The sequence below is a fragment of the Ahaetulla prasina genome, chromosome 7, assembly GCF_028640845.1.
Source record: "Ahaetulla prasina isolate Xishuangbanna chromosome 7, ASM2864084v1, whole genome shotgun sequence".
In the NCBI taxonomy this organism is placed as follows: Eukaryota; Metazoa; Chordata; class Lepidosauria; order Squamata; family Colubridae; genus Ahaetulla; species Ahaetulla prasina.
The window spans coordinates 9,590,308-9,610,978 of record NC_080545.1 but is presented as its reverse complement, the minus strand read 5'-3'; the positions used below and the strand labels follow the sequence as shown (position 1 = coordinate 9,610,978).

The window sequence follows — 20,671 nt, the reverse complement described above, 5'->3', positions numbered from 1 at the left end:
ATATACAGTTCCCCCCAAAAAAGGCCTATTCCAAAAATAAGACCTATCATGGGTTTTTAACGTGTGCACATAATATAAGCCCTAACCCCCAAAATAAGACCTACTTAAGAGCCTGCACAGCCGACTGCCCGCCCATTCCATCTGGTTGCTTGCAGTGCTGTGGCCACGAGGTGTGGGAGGGGGAACCCTGCAGAGTCAGGTGTCGGGGCATGGGCGGCCTGGCTGCAGGGGCCCTGAGGTAATCTTGTGCGGGGCGCGTGAGGCAGCTCCACCACCCGCTTCATGGCGGCAGCACTAGCACACCACGCAGCCTTCTCCCCCTCCCCCTTGAGCAAGCAGAAGTGGGCCTCCTGTACATGGGGAAAATAAGACATTCCCCAAAAATAAGCCCTAGTGCTTATTTTGAGGTGCAATAGAAAATAAGACCCGGTCTTTATTTTCAGGGAAACACGGATACTAAAACACACACACACACACCAAGAATTGTTTTCCATTTACCTTCAAAGCGTTCTGATGGGGCAGCGCTGTCTGTTTGTGGTATGACTCCATGCTCTTTCTTAAATTTATCAAAAGCTTTCTTATTGATGTCGTCCTTTTGATGGGGATCTAACAAGGAGGAGAGATATTAAGACAAATCAGCCACTGATGAAGTTGCAGGAAATGAAATCTTATTGATTCTTCATCAATTTTTTTTTTGATTAGGTAGAGATTTCGTCTACGCTCAAATAAGTCAAGTCTGGTAATAAATACACACCTTTTTTTTTTTTAAACTTGCGGTCTGAATTCTGGAAGGATTTTGTAATAATCTTTTTTTTTTTTTACCCCTCATGTAGATTCTTTTCAGGCTGTATATCTACGTTCACACAAACGATGGTCTAGTTTGCATGTCTACAATTTTTTTTTTTGCAACAGAGGCAATTTGGGAATGAAAGTTGTGTCTGTTTAAAACAGGATTCCTTGTTTTCTCTATTCAAAGGCAAAACACACCCAGTTTAAGCATTCACTGGTTCTTTAAAAAAACGAGCCATTTCTGGTCATTTTGCTATGCTGGCAACATCAACTGTTTAATCTCCTCAGAGGCCACCAAATTACATTTCTTTGATAAATCTACCATGTTTCCCCCAAAATAAGACCCTGTCTTATATTTTTGTGAACCCCGAAATAAGCGCTTGGCCTTATTTTCGGGGAGGTCTTATTATTTTGGGGCGCATGGAGCAAGATGGGGTTCCTCTTGCCGTCTTACCTGATTTCCAGCTCTGTCTCCCTAACCCTAACCAGAGGAAATGGTGGGGACCGGTGCACATGCGCTTAAATATTTTTGGGGAGGGCTTATTTTCTTGGGGGGGGGGATGCTTATTTTAGCGCATGCACTCAAAAACCCGATTGCCTTTATCATCAGGGGGTATATTATTTTCGGGGAAACACGAGATATCAATGGTGAAAATATCTGAAGTGATTTGGTCTCCAGCATGAACAGCAGAAATGCCACTTAATATATTTTCTCAATGACTGCAGCTAACTGTTCTATACACATGTAATATCAGATAGTGTGTTGCAGTAAACCTCTACAACAGGGGTAGTCAACCTTTTTATACCTACCGCCCACTTTTGTATCTCTGTCAGTAGTAAAATTTTCTAACTGCCCAGTAATGCGCCGTGTATCGTCGTCTGCGCATGCCTCTCGCGCATCGTGGATTGGGTTTGGGCTGGGGGGGCGCCAGCTACCAGCTCTGCTTGTCTGTTACAGCTGGGTGGTGTGGGGGGAGATGCGCAAGCTATTCTGGGACGAGGCTCTTTTCTTTGCGGTTGCACTATAGCGCAATTTAGTTTCACTTACGTAACGTGAACTAAATTTATGCGTGGGCGATACAAATAGTATATTTTCAGAAATTTAAATTGTCAGGGGAATTTTATGAAAACCTAATGAAAATGTTTTCAAATAATGCTATGAATTTTTTTTTTAAAGTCAATTAAATTAAAAAAACGGAAAGTGTTTCAGTATCGGACAAAATCCCTACCGCCCACCATGAAAGCTAGAACGCTCACTAGGGCCTCTGGTGGTGCAACAGGCTAATGCAGCCTATCATTAACAGCAACTGCTTGCAATATTGCAGGTTCAAGTCCCACCAGGCCCAAGGTTGACTCAGCCTTCCATCCTTTATAAGGTAGGTAAAATGAGGACCCAGATTGTTGGGGGGCAATAAGTTGACTTTGTATATAATATACAAATGGATGAAGACTATTGCTTGACATAGTGTAAGCCACCCTGAGTCTTCGGAGAAGGGCGGGATATAAATGCAAAAAACAAACAAAAAAAACTAGTGGGCGGTAGGGACTAGGTTAACTACCACTGCTCTATAACAACAAAGATTTTGTCTGGTGCAAATTCCACTACACCAAAGATTTTACAATCATTGGATGCACCAAAGTATGTGCTTCTGAACATGCATAAAAACCTCAATTGGAATTGATGCTTTAATTCTGCTTTAACGATAGCATCCTTTCTTCCCACTTATTTCATAAAATTAAGAGGCTACCGACTGGATTAACAAGATTAAAAACTTTCATTCAAGCATTCAGACGTGATGTTCTGTAATAGCAACCAGCACCCCCAGCAGAGACCAAGAAAGAAAAGAGAGACGGTGAGTTTGAAGGTTTCGTCCCCTCAGCCTCAGACTGGACGAAGATGGGAAATTTCCAGGGATAGCGGAAAATGATTTTAAGCTTGCAGAACGAACACTGAATTTAAAGCAAAAGTAAATAAAATGAAGGCATGCAGACCATCTTACAAAGATAACGATACCAAGTTTCTGGAGGTTCTTTGCTTTGTTGATAACGTCTTTCGCCGTTCGTTTTATCCCGGTGGTAGAGTGCAAATTCATGTAATTGGCAATAACTTCCCATCTATGAAGAAGAAGAAAAAAAGACCCATCCATAATCCAAAATTCTTTGCAGAATTTTTTTAAAATATTTTTTTAATTTTATTTTCATACAAACATTTCATCTTTCATTAAACAGTGTCTCATCCGGGGACAAATATTTTGTGCAGTAGCAATTAAAATTTATAGCCCTATTTAATATTTTGTCTATTCTTACTATTAATACCTAACATACCTACTATTATAACAATCCTCAGCTTTTTTAACTTTGTTAAAACATTTTCCATATTTCAATTCTCTGCTTTTCTTTCTAATTTTCATATTTATTCCCTAACCATTGATAGAATAACTCCCATATACTATAATGTTCAGAATTTTCTTTTTCTTTAATTGCAAGTGTTAATCTATTCATTTCTGCACATTCTAATATTTTCTTAATAACATGCTTATCTGTAGGGATCTCTTCACTTTTCCAATTTTGTGCAAATACAATTCTAGCTACAGTTATTACATGAATAATCAGATATACGTTTTCTTTACTATAAGTTTCTGGTGAAATCCCCAACAAGAATAATTAAGGTTTGAAATCAATATGTTGTTGTATCATTTTCTCCAACCACATACGAATTTTTGTCCAGTATTTCTTAGCTTCTTTGCAGAATTTTCGAATTAACTTACCAAAGGTTGCAATGAAATATTTCCAACACTGGAAGTTCTTCTTTTCAACACTTTAGGGTAATATAGGTAGTCCCCAACTTATGACCACAATTGATGTTGCTAAATGAGTTTTGCCCCATTTTACGACTTTTCTTGCCTCATTTGTTAAGTGAAGCACTGCAGTTCTTAAGTTGGACACAAGGTTGTTAAGTGAATCTGGTTCTTTGCTTGTCAGAAGGTTGCAAAATGGGATCGCGTGACCCCGGGACAATGCACCCCGTCATAAATGTGAGTCAGTTGCCAAGCATCCGAATGCAAATCACGCGACCATGGGGGCGCTGCAACAGTCGCAAGTGTGGAAAAAGGCTCGTAAGTCGCTTTTTTCAGTGTTATTTTAACTCAACGGTTACTGTTGTGCCTCGCTCGTCCCCCTCTCCACAGCCGGGCCCCTCTCATCTCCTGCTATCTCAGCCAGAGACATAGTGCAGAAGAATGTCCTGGCATGCCTCCAGCCCTGGCACCATGCCCGGACAAACCGAGCAAACAAACCTCCCCCCAATAGCATGTGCGCCTGAAGCCAGCCACGAGCTGGAATTACCGGCAGCTGGGGACGAAACGATGCAGTGGATAGATCCCCGCTTCTGGAGAATGGAGAGGCGACGTCAGCAAAAGGAAGGGAGGGGCAGGCATGGATAAGTGCTGATGGAGCCACACCCCATGGCCTATATAAAGGATCTGCTTTTTGGCATTCTTTGAGTCAGGCAAAGTCTAATTTGGATTGCTGAAGTCACATCCTGGTCTCCTGCCTGCCCTGAGAACTCTGACAAAACTTTGGCAAAGCTGCAGAGGCTTTGCGGCCACGCTTGATACGGACTTCCCTGACCCGGCCGTCAGAGGAGGAGTGGGACACGACAGTTACCAAGGGAACTGCTGTAAGTCGAGGGTTATGCTTATGGTTGTCGAGAGATGCTCAAAGAATAAAATATAGGCTCACCTTGAGTTTGTCCCAGCCGGGAAGAGATTGACTGCTTTAATCAGCAACTGGAGGTCATCTTCCGACCAGTTCTTGCTACCACCGACACTTCCGCTTGTGGACTTCTCCGAGCTCTTTGTGGCTTGCCGCATTCGAGCTTCGGCTTCTTCCTTTTCTCTCCTTACCTGCTCATTTACTTGTTCTATCTACATGGATGTAAACAAACACACCTCTCAGCCGAATTACCAAAAACCAAAAAGTACTTTTTCTCCTAACGATCGCGGAGCCATTGTCAGCCTCCAATTTATTTTTGTTCCAATCACTGCTGTGGGAGAAGAAGCCGACGCAGAAAACGGGACAGAAAGGTCAAATGGAAGGAGGACACTGTTGATTGGCACAAGGGATGAGTGGCTGCAAAAGTTGACGGGAGTTAGCAGAGATGGCGAAATTGACTGCTTTGGTTAAAGAAAAGAACGCGGTTACTTTTGTTTCTACTTGGAAACCGCTTCTGGACTTTGTGCTCGAGGTGGGGGGGGGGGAATGAAACTTTGATTTTGGGTTTCACTGATTAGACTGATTTGTTGTTATAGAAGTGACTATTTACATTGCGATATAAAAGTAAAAAAGTTGAGGTTTGATGCTATTATCTTATTCTACTGCACCAAAAAGAGTTGGAAATCAACATGCTTTTTTCCTTTCTTTGGTCCTACACTTCTTTCTTCCCTTTCCCCTCCCTTATTTTCTTTTGAATTTTGTATTTATATTATATTTTGATAAACTGATACGTTTTCAACTAACACACACGCTCCTCCCGGAAAACAGATAGAAGATCAAGGACAACTGTAAAATAGTGTTGAAAAAAAGTTTAGTATAGTACCTTTTATCAAACGTGAGGTAAAAAAATTCCCTAATCAACACGAAATTAGAAATTTTTAGATGGTTCTACACTGGCATTTATTTGTTTTGTATAGTGATATTGAAGGGCTTCATCTTTTATTTGCTCAGTAGCTAGGTAGTTTTTTGTCACCTATTCTCTTTTGGGAGCTCCTCTTCCATTTCTGCAGAAACAGGCATAAAATTGTGCCTTCATCTTTGCTCCGAATTGTAAGAATGTCTAATAGCACTAATTCTGAATGAATTCCAGTAGCTGATATTGGGGTGCAGTGGAAAATAGCCATTCCACTGCGAGTAAGGTTGTGGTCTTGGATATCCCTGTCCACCAAATCAGGAGTCTACGTAGGAGCCATGGTGGCACAGTGGTTAGAATGCAGTATTGCAGGCTAATTCTACCAACTGCCAGCAGTTCGATTCTGACAGGCTCCAGGTTGATATTGCTATTGCTTCCTTCCTTCCTTTCCTCCCTCCCCCACTTTATTCTCCTTCTTTGTGGCACAGTGGTTAGAATGCAGTATTGCAGGCTAATTCTGCCAACTGCAAGCAGTTCGATTCTGACCAGCTCCAGGTTGCTACTGCTATTCCTCCCTCCCTTCCTTCCTTCCTTCCTTCCCTCTCTCCTTCCCTCCTTCCCTTTCTTATTCTCCTTCTTTGTGGCACAGTGGTTAGAATGCAGTATTGCAGGCTGATTGCCCACTGCCAGGAGTGCAATCCTGACCAGCTTAAGGTTGACTCAGCCTTCCATCCTTCCGAGGTCAGTAAAATGAGGACCCAGATTGTTGAGGGCAACAGGCTGGCTTTGTAAACCGCTTAGAGAGGACTGTAAAGCATTGTGAAGCGGTATAGAAGTCTAAGTGCTATTGCTATCTAGGAAATACCAATATTCTGTTCTGTGGCGTGAAAGGCTAGATAAGAAAGAAACAGCTCTATCGTTTTCTGTTATTTGTTGAGATGGCTGCTTCGGTAGTTTTGGTATTTTAGGAGTGAATGAAGTATCTGGTATTGCCAACAAAAGAGGCAATACTAATATTAATCAATAATTTGGCATAGAAAAAAAACTAAGTATAGTTCCTGTGTAGAAGAAAATAATCTCTCTAAAAATTGGTGAGGTGCCTAATAACAGGGCCTCAAAGTTTCCACCTGGGAAGGTTCAAAACATAGTTTTGGGGAGTAGCTTGAACAAACTCCTTCCTTCTTTAAATTTCCTGATCTGCTGTGCTTGCTTCTGTGCAGATTTATCAACATACAACTCCCTGTCTGTAGCATATGAAGGAAAAAAAGAAGATCAAAGCAAGCATTAAAAAAAACCCAGTAAAGTGATTTGTTAATATTACGAAGTAAAATGAGGAAAGAAAAAGAATATTTTTCCTTGTGGAGAGAGAAAAAAAAAAGACAAAGAAAAGTTCACAGTATTTTTTGTATTTTCTCTAAGCAGGGCAGCAAAAAGTGAGGAGAAACTCCCAAGAATCTGTATTTGTATCAATAAAAATCTGATTGCTATAAATGTTCTGCTTTTTAGCAAGTAGGAGCTAGCCTCATCAGATATCTCCTTATCAAGTACAGAAATAAATGGGCCATCCGTTTTATGAAGCCAGGGTTCATTAATGCACATTTATAATCAAATGTACAGTAGTGGCCAAAATTGTGGAAACCTTTTGGGAAAACTGTAATTTCTAAAACCAGGTAGTAACACCACTTTTTTTTTTGGGAGTAGCACCATAAAATGATATATCAATGGAAAGATAATTTAATCAAGAATGTAATGCAATAACTTTTAGGAAGGATTTGTTATTAGAATAGCAGTTAGAGTATAAAGAAGAAAAGTGAACCGCATAGAAAAAATGAGATATGCAAAAATGATCACCCTGTCAGTTAATAGTTTGATGGGTAACCTTTAGCGTGAATTACGGCCTTACAACATCTTCCCATGGAGTGAACCGAGTCTTTGAGTTCTGCAGCTGTTCTAATGTGAAACCAAGATAGAATGATGGCTTCTATTAACTGGGTTTTATTTAGTCGCTTCTGACTAACATGTTTCTTTAGTCAGTTCCGTAGATTTTCAATTGGGTTAAGGTCTGGGCTCTTCCCAGGCCAATCCAGCAGTGGAACAGGATTATCTTGAAACTCCCCCCCAAAAAAGTGGTGTTATTAGCCACTGAACCTCAAAAATACACTTTTCCCAAAAAGGTTTCCACAATTTTGGCCACTACTGTATAGAGTAATCACAAAAATCTATTTAAACTGAAAGTTTTCACTCCAATTAAGTAATGGACTGTACTTTGGTTTACACACAAATATATATAAAACACACACACACCCAAGCCAGTGATCATTTTGTTAACACTTTTGTGCACCACGTAGCTTGATAAACATAACTTTTTCATTCTTGGATTCACTCATGCAGATTTCAAATTCCTTTTTCTTTTCCTGAACAAAAATATTTTTTTCTCTACTGTATTTTCTCTTCTGGGAATGCAGAATTATTATTATTATTTTGCAAATACGGGTAGTCCTCAACTTACAACAGTTCATTTAGTGACTGTTTGAAGTCATGACGACACTGAAAAAAATTACTTATGACCGTTTTTCACGCTTACGACCGTTGCTGAATCCTCACGGTCACATGATTCAAATTCAGACCCTTGGCAACAGACTCATATTTATGACGGTGGCTGTGTCCCCGGGGTCATGTGATCCTCTTTTGTGACCTGACAAGCAAAGTCCATGGGGAAGCCCGATTCACTTAGCAACGGCGGCACGAAAGGCCGTATAACACGGAACAGAATTCACCTGGTAAGTGTTTCACTTAGCAGCAACGAATTTTGGGCTCAATTGTGGTCATAAGCTGAGGACTACCTGTAAATCTCTATAGGCTAAAGTGACCAGATTTCAGCAATGGCAAAGCGGAACACCATTGATTGGGGGGGGGGGCTGCGCATGCGCACTGAGTCTTGCCACCTGGCTGAAGGAGGAGGAGCGGCTGCTGCTTCTCGGCTCTTCCAGGCAGGCTCGGCTCTCCTCTCGGCTCTTCCAGGCAGGCTCAGCTCTCCTTGGCTCTTCCAGGCAGCGGGCGATCTCACGCCCCCTTCTCCACCACTCCCCCTTCTCTGCCTCCTCCTCCTCCTCTTGCGTTGCCGCCTCCCATTTTCAGAATGGGAGTGAAAAAAAAAATCGGGACTTTTTTGAAATGCCGCGGGACAAATTATTAAAAAGGGGACTGTCCCGCCAAAAGCGGGACGTCTGGTCACTATACTATAGGCCCCTCAGAAAAATGTTTTTAATTACATTTAAATTCTAGTAGATGCGGCGGCTGCCATAAAGCAGTGAGCTGTTCCAATTTTTAGAGACGCCATTCTATATAGGGGAAATTTCCTCTTTCGTACGTTTCGCCCTACTCCGCCGATTTATTTATTTTTTTTACACGACAAAATATTCATATTTACCTGTTTTAATACCGCAGCCTTCCCTTCGTCCTTTGTGGTGGATGTAAGTGCTTCATTCAAGCACTGCAGACTAAAAATAAATCATTGAGCGACATTTCAGATCTACCGGTAGCAGAAAGCGGAAGGTCAGCAAACACGGAGTAGAGGTCAGGACTGCATACCTTGCCAGCTCCAGGCGGTCACAAAGCTTTTCAACTTCTTCCATCATCTTAACATTTTCTGCCTCGTTGTCAGAAAAGTAATTCCAGTTCTGAAAACGGACCGCCATCATATGCTTTAATTTTCACATTTCAGAGGGAGGGGGAAAAAATTACATGCAACTGATATACAACACGCCTGACTATAACGCTGACGATGAGTTTCAATGTTCAGAAAGAATAGAATGGAATGGAATGGAAAAGAAATGGAATAGACTAGAAAAGAATTAGAATAGAATAGAATAGAATAGAATAGAATAGAATAGAATAGAATAGAATAGAATAGAACAGAACAGGAATAGAATAGAATAGAAAATAGAATAGAATAGAATTTTTTATTGGCCTTACTTTGGGGTAGAATATAGAGTTGGGCAGGGATCTTGGACAGGGGTGGGCTTCAAAAATATTAGCAAGGGGTTCTCTGCCCAATTGCTGAGTGGGTGTGGCCATGGTGCGTGTGGCCTAGTCGGCCTGCACCATAGTGGGGGGGGGAGGCGATTTTGCCCTCCCCAGGCTCCAGAGGCCGAAAATGGCCTCCCCATGCTCCGGAGACCCTCCCCGTGCCTCTGCATGCGCCCTGCACTTACCTGCATCCAAAATGGGCCGTGTGAGGACTCCTGGGAGGGGTGGGGTGCGCAGGGCCAGCCAGGAGTGGGATTTGGGGGGGGGTCTCCAAATTGCACAGAATCTTAGCTAGAGATTCTCCCGAACCCCCAGCAGCCCACCCCTGACCTTGGAGGTTTTAATTTTAATTTTGAAAGGGGTTAGTTTTCAAATAGAATAGAATAGAATAGAATTTTTATTGGCCAAGTGTGATTGGACACACAAGGAATTTTTCTTGGTGCATATGCTCTCAGTGTACATAAAAGAAAAGATACGTTCATCAAGGTACAACATTTACAACACAATTGATGATCAATATATCAATATAAATCATAAGGATTGCCAGCAACAAGTTATAGTCATACAGTCATAAGTGGAAAGAGATTGGTGATGGGAACTATGAAACGATTAATAGTAGTGCAGATTCAGTAAATAGTCTGACAGTGTTGATGAAATTATTTGTTTAGCAGAGTGATGGCCTTCAGGAAAAAACTGTTCTTGTGTCTAGTTGTTCTGGTGTGCAGTGCTCTATAGCGTCGTTTTGAGAGTAGGAGTTGAAACAGTTTATGTCCAGGATGCGAGGGGTCTGTAAATATTTTCACGGCCCTCTTCTTGATTCGTGCAGTATACAGGTCCTCCATGGAAGGCAGGTTGGTAGCAATTATTTTTTCTGCAGTTCTAATGATCCTCTGAAGTCTGTGTTTTTCTTGTTGGGTTGCAGAACCGAACCAGACAGTTATAGAGGTGCAAATGACAGACTTAATAATTCCTCTGTAGAATTGGATCAGCAGCTCCTTGGGCAGTTTGAGCTTACTCAGTTGGCGCAGAAAGAACATTCTTTGTTGTCCTTTTTTAATGATGTTTTTGATGTTAGCTGTCCATTTGAGATCTTGCGATATGATAGAACCCAGAAATTTGAAGGTTTCTACTGTTGATACTGTGTTGTCAAGTATTGTGAGAGGTGGAAGTATGGAAGGGTTTTTCCTAAAGTCTACCACCATTTCTACGGTTTTGTGTGTGTTCAGTTCCAGATTGTTTTGGTTGCACCACAAGGCTAGTCGTTCGACCTCTCGTCTATATGCGGATTCGTCATTGTCTCGAATGAGACCAATCACTGTTGTGTCATCTGCGAAATACAGACTGGGGTTTGAAATACTGACTGGAATATTTTTAAAATGCCGATTGGAATTATTTGTTTTTTCTCTTAAGCGAACGAGCTCCGGATGGTCCACGATGTTCTACTGCAATAGCCTGCGATTCTGCTGAGGTGGGCTCCTGGTGTGTGGTAGCCATGACAGCAGAAGAGGCCTACGCCATCTCAACCACCCCCTAACTCCTACGGAGCATCGGCTCAGGCAGTTTAACGCTAGTTTTAAAGAATGGAGGTTTTTATGGACCTCTGAACTCTTAAATAGCTTTCCAAATGGAAGTCTGTCTAAACCACGAACTCCTGGCCGGTAATTGGATATCTACATTAGAGTTATCAGTATGCCAATCAATCAGAATAGAGCTGGAAGGGACCTTAGAGGTCTTCCAATCCATCCTCCCTGCCCAAGCAGGAGACCCTATGAAACATTTTGAAAAGATCAAAGCCCAATTTCAACATAAATCTGCTGGCGGGAGAAAACATTTCACTGGAGAAAACCAATTCCGTGAAGTAAACAAATACCAATGTCGTCTCGCGTTTCCCCCAGGTTTAACGATTATAAATGATGTATAATAATTCCTCTACAGAGGAATTATTGAGTCTGTCATTTGCACCTCTATAACTGTCAGGTTCGGTTCTGCAACCCAACAAGAAAAACACAGACTTCAGAGGATCATTAGAACTGCAGAAAAAATAATTGCTACCAACCTGCCTTCCATTGAGGACCTGTATACTGCACGAATCAAGAAGAGGGCCGTGAAAATATTTACAGACCCCTCGCATCCTGGACATAAACTGTTTCAACTCCTACTCTCAAAACGACGCTATAGAGCACTGCACACCAGAACAACTAGACACAAGAACAGTTTTTTCCTGAAGGCCATCACTCTGCTAAACAAATAATTTCATCAACACTGTCAGACTATTTACTGAATCTGCACTACTATTAATCGTTTCATAGTTCCCATCACCAATCTCTTTCCACTTATGACTGTATGACTATAACTTGTTGCTGGCAATCCTTATGATTTATATTGATATATTGACCATCAATTGTGTTGTAAATGTTGTACCTTGATGAACGTATCTTTTCTTTTATGTACACTGAGAGCATATGCACCAAGACAAATTCCTTGTGTGTCCAATCACACTTGGCCAATAAAATTCTATTCTATTCTATTCTATTCTATTCTATTCTATTCTATTCTATTCTATTCTATTCTATTCTATTCAATTCTATTCAATTCTATTCTATTCTATTCTATGTTCTATTCTATGTTATGGGGCGCCGGGCTTGACTTAAAAAAAAGAAAAGAAAAGAAAAGGTTTGACAAGGACAGCAGCTGCTTACCTTGCAGGTGGTTCGCAGTTTTTGCCTTTCCTTTTTAATCGCTTTCTTCTGAATATCCTTCTCTTTCTTCATCAGCAAAGTCTGTTGTCTCGCTTCCTCCTCCTCCTTCTCCTTGGCCAGTCGCGCCATCTCGAGTTCCGCCTGCCTTTGCTGAGGTGCAAGAAAATTCTGGCGTCACCTTCTCTACGTCAAGTTAAAGTCGCGACTCGGAAGGGGAATAAAAGCCTGAGATCTGAAAATCCTGACTTGTCCCTTTTCGATCAAGAAATGCAGTGGCTCAGACGCTGAGCTTTGTCGATCGAAAGGTCGGCAGTTCGGCGGTTCGAATCCCTAGTGCCGCCGTGTAACGGGGTGAGCTCCCGTTATTTGTCCCAGCTTCTGCCAACCTAGCAGTTCGAAAGCAGGTAAAAAATGCAAGTAGGAAAATAGGAACCACCTTTGGTGGGAAAGTAACAGCGTTCCGTGCAACTTTGGCACTGAGTCATGCCGGCCAAATGACCATGGAGACATCTTCAGATAGTGCTGGCTCTTCGGCTTTGAAACGGTGATGAGCACTGCCCCCTAGAGTCGGGAACGACTAGCACATATGTGCAAGGGGAACCTTTACCTTTACCTTATCAAGAATGAATGCAAATCAAGATGGGAAGGCTATAGAGCAGAGCCATCTTAAAAGAACCAGCCGTTCTTATTCCACAGCTGATGATGATAAGCAAGGAGAGATCAATTGATCACAACATCTTAAGGATCAAGTACAGGTACTCCTCGGCTTACGACCACAGTGGAGCCCAACATTTACTGTATGTTGTTCGGCGAGAAGTTTCTTAAGTGACTTTTGCCCCCGGTTTTACGACTTTTCTCGCCGCATCTGTTAAGTGAGTCACTGCAGTTCTTAAATTTAGGAACACGGTTGTTAAGTGAATCTGGCTCCCCCATGGACTTTGCTCGTGAGAAAGGATCACATGACCACTTGACGCTGCCACCGTCATAAATATAAACCAGTTGTCAAGCAATCTGAATATAAATCGTGTGACCGTGGGGATGCTGCAAGGGTCGTAAGTGTGAAAAATGGACATAAGTCACCTTTTTTAGTGTCGTTGAAACTTCGAACTGTCAATAAACAAACAGTTGTCAGTCGAGGACTACCCGTAAACATACAGACTTAATTACTGGATTACGTGAAACAATCTACTTTGGTACCTTGAGCTAAATTTAAGTACTTGATTGTGGGTGGACCACAACTGTTTGTAATAGCCACAAGTACGCCAACATAAAATATTTGCCAGGTTAGATCCTGACTTAAGATATATAGGTAAAGGTAAAGGTTCCCCTCGCACATACATGCTAGTCGTTCCCGACTCTAGGGGGCGGTGCTCATCTCCGTTTCAAAGCAGAAGAGCCAGCGCTGTCCGAAGACGTCTCCGTGGTCATGTGGCCGGCATGACTCAATGCCAAAGGTGCACGGAACACTGTTCCCTTCCCACCAAAGGTGGTCCCTATTTTTTCTACTTGCAATTTTACGTGCTTTCGAAACTGCTAGGTTAGCAGAAGCTGGGACAAGTATATGTCTTGTCTATAACCCTCTATATAACTATATAACTATAACTATTTGTTTTCTGAGGTTTTCGCGGGTGTTTGTATGTAGGTCTTTGGTTATTCGGGTTTTCTCCCACGTAAAATTGGAAGTGTCTTGGCGACGTTTCGACGAAGTCTCATTCGTCATCTTCAGGCTTCAGCTTCGTGCTTCTAGGAGCAATGTGTGATTGCAGCTGTTTCTTCCTTTTTAACTGCTAGTGGGGGTTTGAACTGATTGGGTGGGAGCTTGGCTGTGCTCTGATTGGCTGGGGTTTTTTTTGTGCTCTGATTGGCTGGGGGTGTGTGTCCTGTGTTGGTGGGGGTTTGGTTGTGCTCAGATTAGTCTGAGTTGCAGGGAGATTTGAGCTGGTGAGCTGCATTGCTGTTGTTTGGCTTCGTGTTTGTGGTCGTGCTACATCTTCATAGTGGGTGTCTGTCTGCTGTATGTATGGATTGGAGGGGTTTGAAATGGCTAATGTTGCAGCTGCGGTCTGGCTTCTGGTCCTTGGTCGTGCTTCCTGATCAGTGTGGGTTTGGGTCTGCTTTCTGGGTGGATGTGTAGTGGTGACATCCTGTGTGGACCTTGTGAGTGTGGGTCTGGTGTCATTCCTCGTGTTAGGGACTCGTTTGTCAATAAGGGCGGGTTTCCAAATGGCTGGTAGGCGGGAGGTATCATCTCGTTTGTTCATGCTGTGTGGGCGTTTTTCTATCTCAATGGCTTCTCTGATTGTTCTGTTGTTAAAGTGTTCAGTTTTGGCGATAGTTCTGGTCTTTTTAAAGTCAATATCGTGTCCTGTGGCTTTAAGGTGTTAGACCAGGGAAGAAGTTGGTTCCTCTTTTTTGACTGAGTTCTTGTGTTCTTCAATGTGTGCACTAATCTGAGCACAACCAAGCCCCCACCAACACAGGACACACCCCCAGCCAATCAGAGCACAAAAAAACCCCCATCCAATCAGAGCACAGCCAAGCTCCCACCCAATCAGTTCAAACCTCCACTAGCAGTTAAAAAGGAAGAAACAGCTGCAATCACACATTGCTCCCAGAAGCATGAAGCTGAAGCCTGAAGATGACGAATGAGACTTCGTCGAAACGTCACCAAGACACTTCCAATTTTACGCAGGAGAAAACCCAAATAACCAAAGACCTACATACAAACACCCGCGAAAACCTCAGAAAACAAATATATATATATAAAAACTATATAACTCTATATAACTCTATATATAAGATATATAGTAGTGGCCAAAATTGTGGAAACTTTTTGGGAAATGTGTATTTTCTAAAACTAGCTAATAATATCACTTTTCTTTTTTTTTTGTAGTAGTAGCATAAAATTATATATCAATGGAAAGATAATTTAATCAAGAATGTAATGCAATAACTTCTAGGAAAGATTTGCTATTAGAATAGCAGTTACAGTATAAAGAAAAGTAAGTCACATAGAAAAAATGAGATATGCAAAAATGATCACCCTGTCAGTTAATACTTTGATGGGTAACTTTTAGCATGAATTGCGGCCTTACAACATCTTCCCATGGAGTGAACCAAGTCTTTGAGTTCTGCAGCTGTTCTAATGTGAAATCAAGATTGAATGGTTGCTTCTATTAACTGGGTTTCATTGCTGGGTCGCTTCTGACTTAACAAGTTTCTTTAGTCGGCTCCATGGATTTTCAATTGGGTTAAGGTCTGGGCTATTCCCAGGCCATTCCAGCAGTGGAATAGGATTGAAACTCCCCCACAAAAAAAAAAGTGGTGTTATTTGCCATCAAACCTCAAAAATACACTTTTCCCGAAAAGGTTTCCACAATTTTGGCCACTACTTTACTTCAAGATATGTTCACTGGATTCCAGAGGAGGATTCAGATTACAAATAAGCCTGAACACAATCAGGAGTGAGTTTGCATATGGTGCTGATATCAATGCTTCCTAACCCACGATACAGAAATCACTAGTGAACTGGAAGAAATGAGTAGACTGCTCTGGAGGGAAAACCAAAATAAATGTTCAGGAGATTCCCCCCAAATTCTCAACATTTTGACCTGTACGAGCCCTGAATTGCAGCATCGGAAAAGCTTGCGCCGTTTCATCGACTTTATTTTTAAAATGGTAATCCTTTCATTTGGAGGCTCTGCAGATATCAAGAACTGTAATGTATTCTCTGTGGCTGTTGCATTGCGGAATCTCGTTTTACGGGATGAACCAAAACATTGCTTGACGTGACTTCTTGAATAATCCCAGCCGTAACTTTGTCAACCAGGATTTATTCTTTTAACATGTTGCATGCATGCTACAATATGTGAAATAGATAGCCATTATCTAGCCGTGGTGGCGCAGTGGTTAGGGTGCAGTACTGCCGGCTGCTTCTGCTGACCGGCTGCAATTTGGCAGATTGAATCTCACCAGGCTCAAGGTTGACTCAGCCTTCCATCCTTCCGAGGTGGGTAAAAATGAGGACCGAGATTTTGGGGGGCAAGAGGCTGACTCTGTAAACCGATTAGAAGGGGCTGTGAAGCGGTATATAAGTCTAAGTGCTATTGCTATTAAACTATGAAAATCCCAAGCCTATGCATGCGTTTATGATATCTTAAGTCAGGGGTCTCCAACCTTGGCAACTTTAAGGCTTGTGGACTTCAACTCCCCCAACAACCAGCAAAGCTGGCGGAGGGATTCTGGGAGTTGAAGTTCACAAGGCTTAAAGTTGCCAAGGTTGGAGACCCCTGTCTTAAAGGGTTTCAGCTTCACGTATAATGTACAACTTACTCTTTCTTTTTCCTCTTGCTCTTTTCGTTTTGCTTCTGCCTTCGCTTTCTTCTCGGCTTCTTTCTTTGCTCTTTCTTCCTCCTTGAACTTTTTAATTCTGGGATCACAACTGTACGAGTTATCTTGGAACGGAAAGAAAATTTTATATATGTGTAGGGCTGGCACAAAAGATGGCATTTAACGATCAGATAGCCCGAGGAGTTCATACTTACCAACTAATGTCCTCATTCTATTCATCTCTTCCTTTTTCCTTAACGATCTACCTGCTCTGTTTTGCTTCTCAATCCATCTTCTCTCATCTCGACTGCAGGGAAAGATGAAAGGAAGCTCGGATTAGCTCGGAAATGTTTTCAAAATAAGCCATGGTCCTAGGCTAGTATTGGCGAACCTTTTCGGCATGAAGTGCCAAAACAGGAGCGTACGGTGCTGGAAACCGTAAAAGCAGCCACACAGTGCGCATGCGTGCGCCAGGAACATGATTTTCCGGTTTCCGACACACGCATGCGCACCGCCCACCTGGTCTTCCGGTTTCTGGTGTGCATGCATGTGTGAAGACTAGCTGACTGGCGCGCATGTGCGTGCTGGAAAACGGAAGATCATCTTCCTGGTGAGCGCATGCGTACCGGGAGGCTGCTCTTCCAGTTTCCGGCACTCCCTGCACACCAGCCAGCTGGCTGGCGCACCGGAAACCGGAAGAGTAACAGACAACAGCTCGTGTGCCTGGAGAGATGGCTCTGCGTGCCACTTCCGGCATGCTTGCCATTGGTTTGCCATCACGGTCCTAGGCTATTGTATTCAATAGCATTTAAATCAACTTGTTTTGCGTGGGTTTTTTTTATTTACAAAGTTCAGATAAGTCAGGTCCTATTCTTCCTGAAAAATCTCTTTGTGTTTTTTCCTTCTTTTCTCAAAAAATATTTTGTTTTTAAAAAAAAACAAAAAAACAAACCATGAATGATGAAAGACATATACAGATAATCCTTGGCTGATGGCCAGTTGCTGAGTATTTGAAGTTATTGTCCAACTCCCCAATTACTTATGACTCTCTCGCTCTCTGTTGAAAACTGCATGATTGTCCATGCAATTGCCAAGAGTCAGGAAAAGCACTAATAATAAGAACAAAGCGACAATAATGTTCTGTCTAGCAATAGGCTGCAATACAAGTTTACTATTTAAGTCCAGACGTATTCCTAGATAAGGCTTCAATTCTCTTCATAGCTACCGTGTTTCCCTGAAAATAAGAGTGGGGTCTGATATTATTTTTTGCTCCAAAAGACACGAGGGCTTATATTCTGCTTAAGTCTTATTTTTATGGAAATACGGCACTAAATGCATCCAGCTGGCTGACAATCTTAACGGGGGCTTATTTTTGGAGTAGGGCTTATATTACGAGTATCCTGAAAAATCATGCTAGGACTTATTTTATGGTTGGGTCCTATTTTCAGGGAAACAGGGTATGCATATGTAAGTATTTTCCACTGAATTAAATAGGGTTTATTTCTGAGCAGACAAGTTCAGGACTGTCTAAAATTGGTGACACCCAGTATAATGTGTGAACTTATCATTTTATATATTAATCATTTCTTTTGAAAAGCTCTTTCCTTTACGCACCATTCTGCTTTCTCTTTTTCTTCTTCATCCAAGTAAGAAAATTCTCGCCAAGAATCAAAGTTATACCTGTTGCAGTAACACCGAGAGAAAAAGTCAATAAAAAACACAGGGGACAATGACCGCTCCGTGATATAATTTAAAAGCCTTTTTAATAATCCGTATTGTTAATGTGTGAATTCCAACCAGATTAGAAAGCATGAAATATCACTTTTATTCTTTGGAGTCCTACTACATGGAAACACCATATCCAGTGAAAATCACAAGAATCACAAAACATGCAAAGCAATATTCTATACTGCCACATATATTTTTGTCCTTTTAACATGTGTTTTACATAGCAGACTAAATACAGCATGACAGGGAGCAGGCTTTGACTAGTTATATACATCCGTGGGTTAGTGAAAATAAAAGCCCGTTTTCCAAACCCAAAACTTAATATCACACCTATATATCAGGTTTCCCCGAAAATAAGACCCTGTCTTATACTTTTTTGAACCCTGAAATAAGCACTTGGCCGTATTGCCATGCGCTCAAAATCCCGACTTATTATAGGGGATTTTGGGGGAAACAGGGTAGTAGATCGGAATTTTTCAACCTCTGCTACTTAAAGATGCGTGGAGTTCAATTTCCAGAATTTCCCTGCCAGCATCCTGACTGGAAGTTTTTAAGTAGAGATTGGATAACCCTTTGTCTGATGGTATAGGGTTTCATGTCTAAGCAGGGGATTGCACTAGAAGACCTCCAAGGTCTCTTCCACCTATTCTATTCTATTCTATTCTATTCTATTCTATTCTATTCTATTCTATTCTATTCTATTCTATTCTATTCTATTCCATTCCATTCCATTCCATTCCATTCCATTCCTATTCCCATTCCTATTCTCCATTCCATATTTTCTATTCTATTATTCATTTCATTCTATTTATACTGTTCTATTTTCCATTCATCCTATCCTATCCTATCCTATCCTATCCTATCCTATCCTATCCTATCCTATCCTATCCTATCCTATCCTATCCTATCCTATCCTATCCTATCCTCTCACCAATGTTTGGTCTATGGACTGGTGTCTGAAACGCAGTTATATTTATGATAGTTTATTTTAGGGAAGATGGGGGAAGGGAATGAAACAGGTTAATTAAAAAAAGCTAAAGACCGCAATATTTTATCATATACTTATATAGATTTACTTCTATTCATTTCCAATTTGCTTTTCCTATAGGTTTTATCTGTATGATCCAGATAAAAAGGAGGGAGAATTAATTCACTTACCAGAAAGAATAAAAGGCATCCACCTCATCAAAAGTTGAGTTCATATCCCCAAGTTTAGGAACATTTTTCTTATTTGACCACCTGTAGCAAATTATCAAACAAACAAACATAATTTTTTTTGCAGGAATCGCACCTCCAGCATGGTTCTACACATCTAAACATCTGCATTTTTTATCTTAAGGGGATTTAAAATTCAGAAAAAAAACCCAATATATTAAATGGTCTAACATGATACCCCAAGCAACTAAATTCTTAATAAGAAACAGAACTGCAATATGACAGCACCTTGGTGCCAATATTAGAATAGAATAGAATAGAACAGAACAGAATAGAATAGAATAGAATAGAATAGAATAGAATAGAATAGAATAGAATTTTTTATTGGCCAAGTGTGATTGGACACACAAGGAATTTGTCTTTGGTGCGTATGCTCTCAGTGTACACAAAAGAAAAGATACGTCCATCAAGGTACAACATTTACAACACAAATATTACCATCTTTGTTTGTTTAATTTATTAAGAAAGTATATATGGCCACCCAACTCACTAATAGTGACTTTGGGTGGCTTATAAACATAAAACTCCCAAATCCAAAACCCGATATAAACCCCTCTGGTGACAACTATCGAGCAAACCACTCGATGGGCTCCATATCTCCCTGGGGTCACCAGGCCTGCTGACGAAACCATATCTTCGGGGTCTTTCAAACGAGCGTCAAAATGGGGGCCAATTTTATCTCTGCCAAGATGATGTTCTGCAGGGAGGGAGCCACCGCAGAGAAGGCCCTTCTTTTTGGTCCCACTAGATGGGATTTTTTTAAGAAAGAGGACCTGTAACATACCCTGCATCCCTGCCCCAAAAAGTTATGGATAATTATAATTCCCAGAAGCAACATGCTATTTAAGGGGGAACCTCTGGAGTGGAACTTATCCAAGGCTTAGAAACCAGATAATATTTTGGCGTAGCTCGTCCCTGCCACGACAAAAGGCAGAAAGCAATCTAAGAACCATTCGGAAACTGGAATAATCTATACTGGCATCTGTTGCAGGAAGCAAATCGGAACCACTACGATCGTTTGTTTGGGATAGTATAGGACCGTGATTGCGAACACACCATCGGCAACTGTTCTTTTGGTTTCTGGCGTGCCAGCCAGCTGGTCTTTGCGGGCGCCGGAGCACCGGAAAACGGCCAAAAACCAGGCCGTTTTCTGGGCCAAAACCTGTTGTGACCGAGGCCCCAAGTAGTGATTACCAAACACAATTCAGTCCTTATTTTATTAGAACAGCTGAGAATTAATTCATTCTCAGCTGAG

The 20,671-nt window shown here is 41.6% G+C and overlaps 1 protein-coding gene across 2 annotated transcripts in view; it reads right to left on the bottom strand.

Moving 5' to 3' along the window:
• DNAJC2 (DnaJ heat shock protein family (Hsp40) member C2) overlaps positions 1 to 20,671 on the bottom strand; it is a 36,738-nt gene that overhangs the window by 2,284 nt on the left and 13,783 nt on the right. Inside the window, exons 6-15 of one of the 2 annotated variants that reach the window (XR_009156051.1) lie at positions 19,360 to 19,440; positions 18,088 to 18,153; positions 16,689 to 16,780; positions 16,477 to 16,598; positions 12,145 to 12,294; positions 9,008 to 9,096; positions 8,847 to 8,916; positions 4,531 to 4,715; positions 2,790 to 2,904; positions 499 to 606 (exon numbers count right to left, since the gene is read on the bottom strand). Coding sequence is in view for 1 of the 2 variants with exons in the window: in XM_058190569.1 (XP_058046552.1) it covers positions 499 to 606; positions 2,804 to 2,904; positions 4,531 to 4,715; positions 8,847 to 8,916; positions 9,008 to 9,096; positions 12,145 to 12,294; positions 16,477 to 16,598; positions 16,689 to 16,780; positions 18,088 to 18,153; positions 19,360 to 19,440 (1,064 nt within the window). In the remaining variant the exon portion in view is untranslated. The remainder of the gene's footprint in view (positions 1 to 498; positions 607 to 2,789; positions 2,905 to 4,530; positions 4,716 to 8,846; positions 8,917 to 9,007; positions 9,097 to 12,144; positions 12,295 to 16,476; positions 16,599 to 16,688; positions 16,781 to 18,087; positions 18,154 to 19,359; positions 19,441 to 20,671) is intronic. The other variant, XM_058190569.1, reaches the window with a different exon arrangement.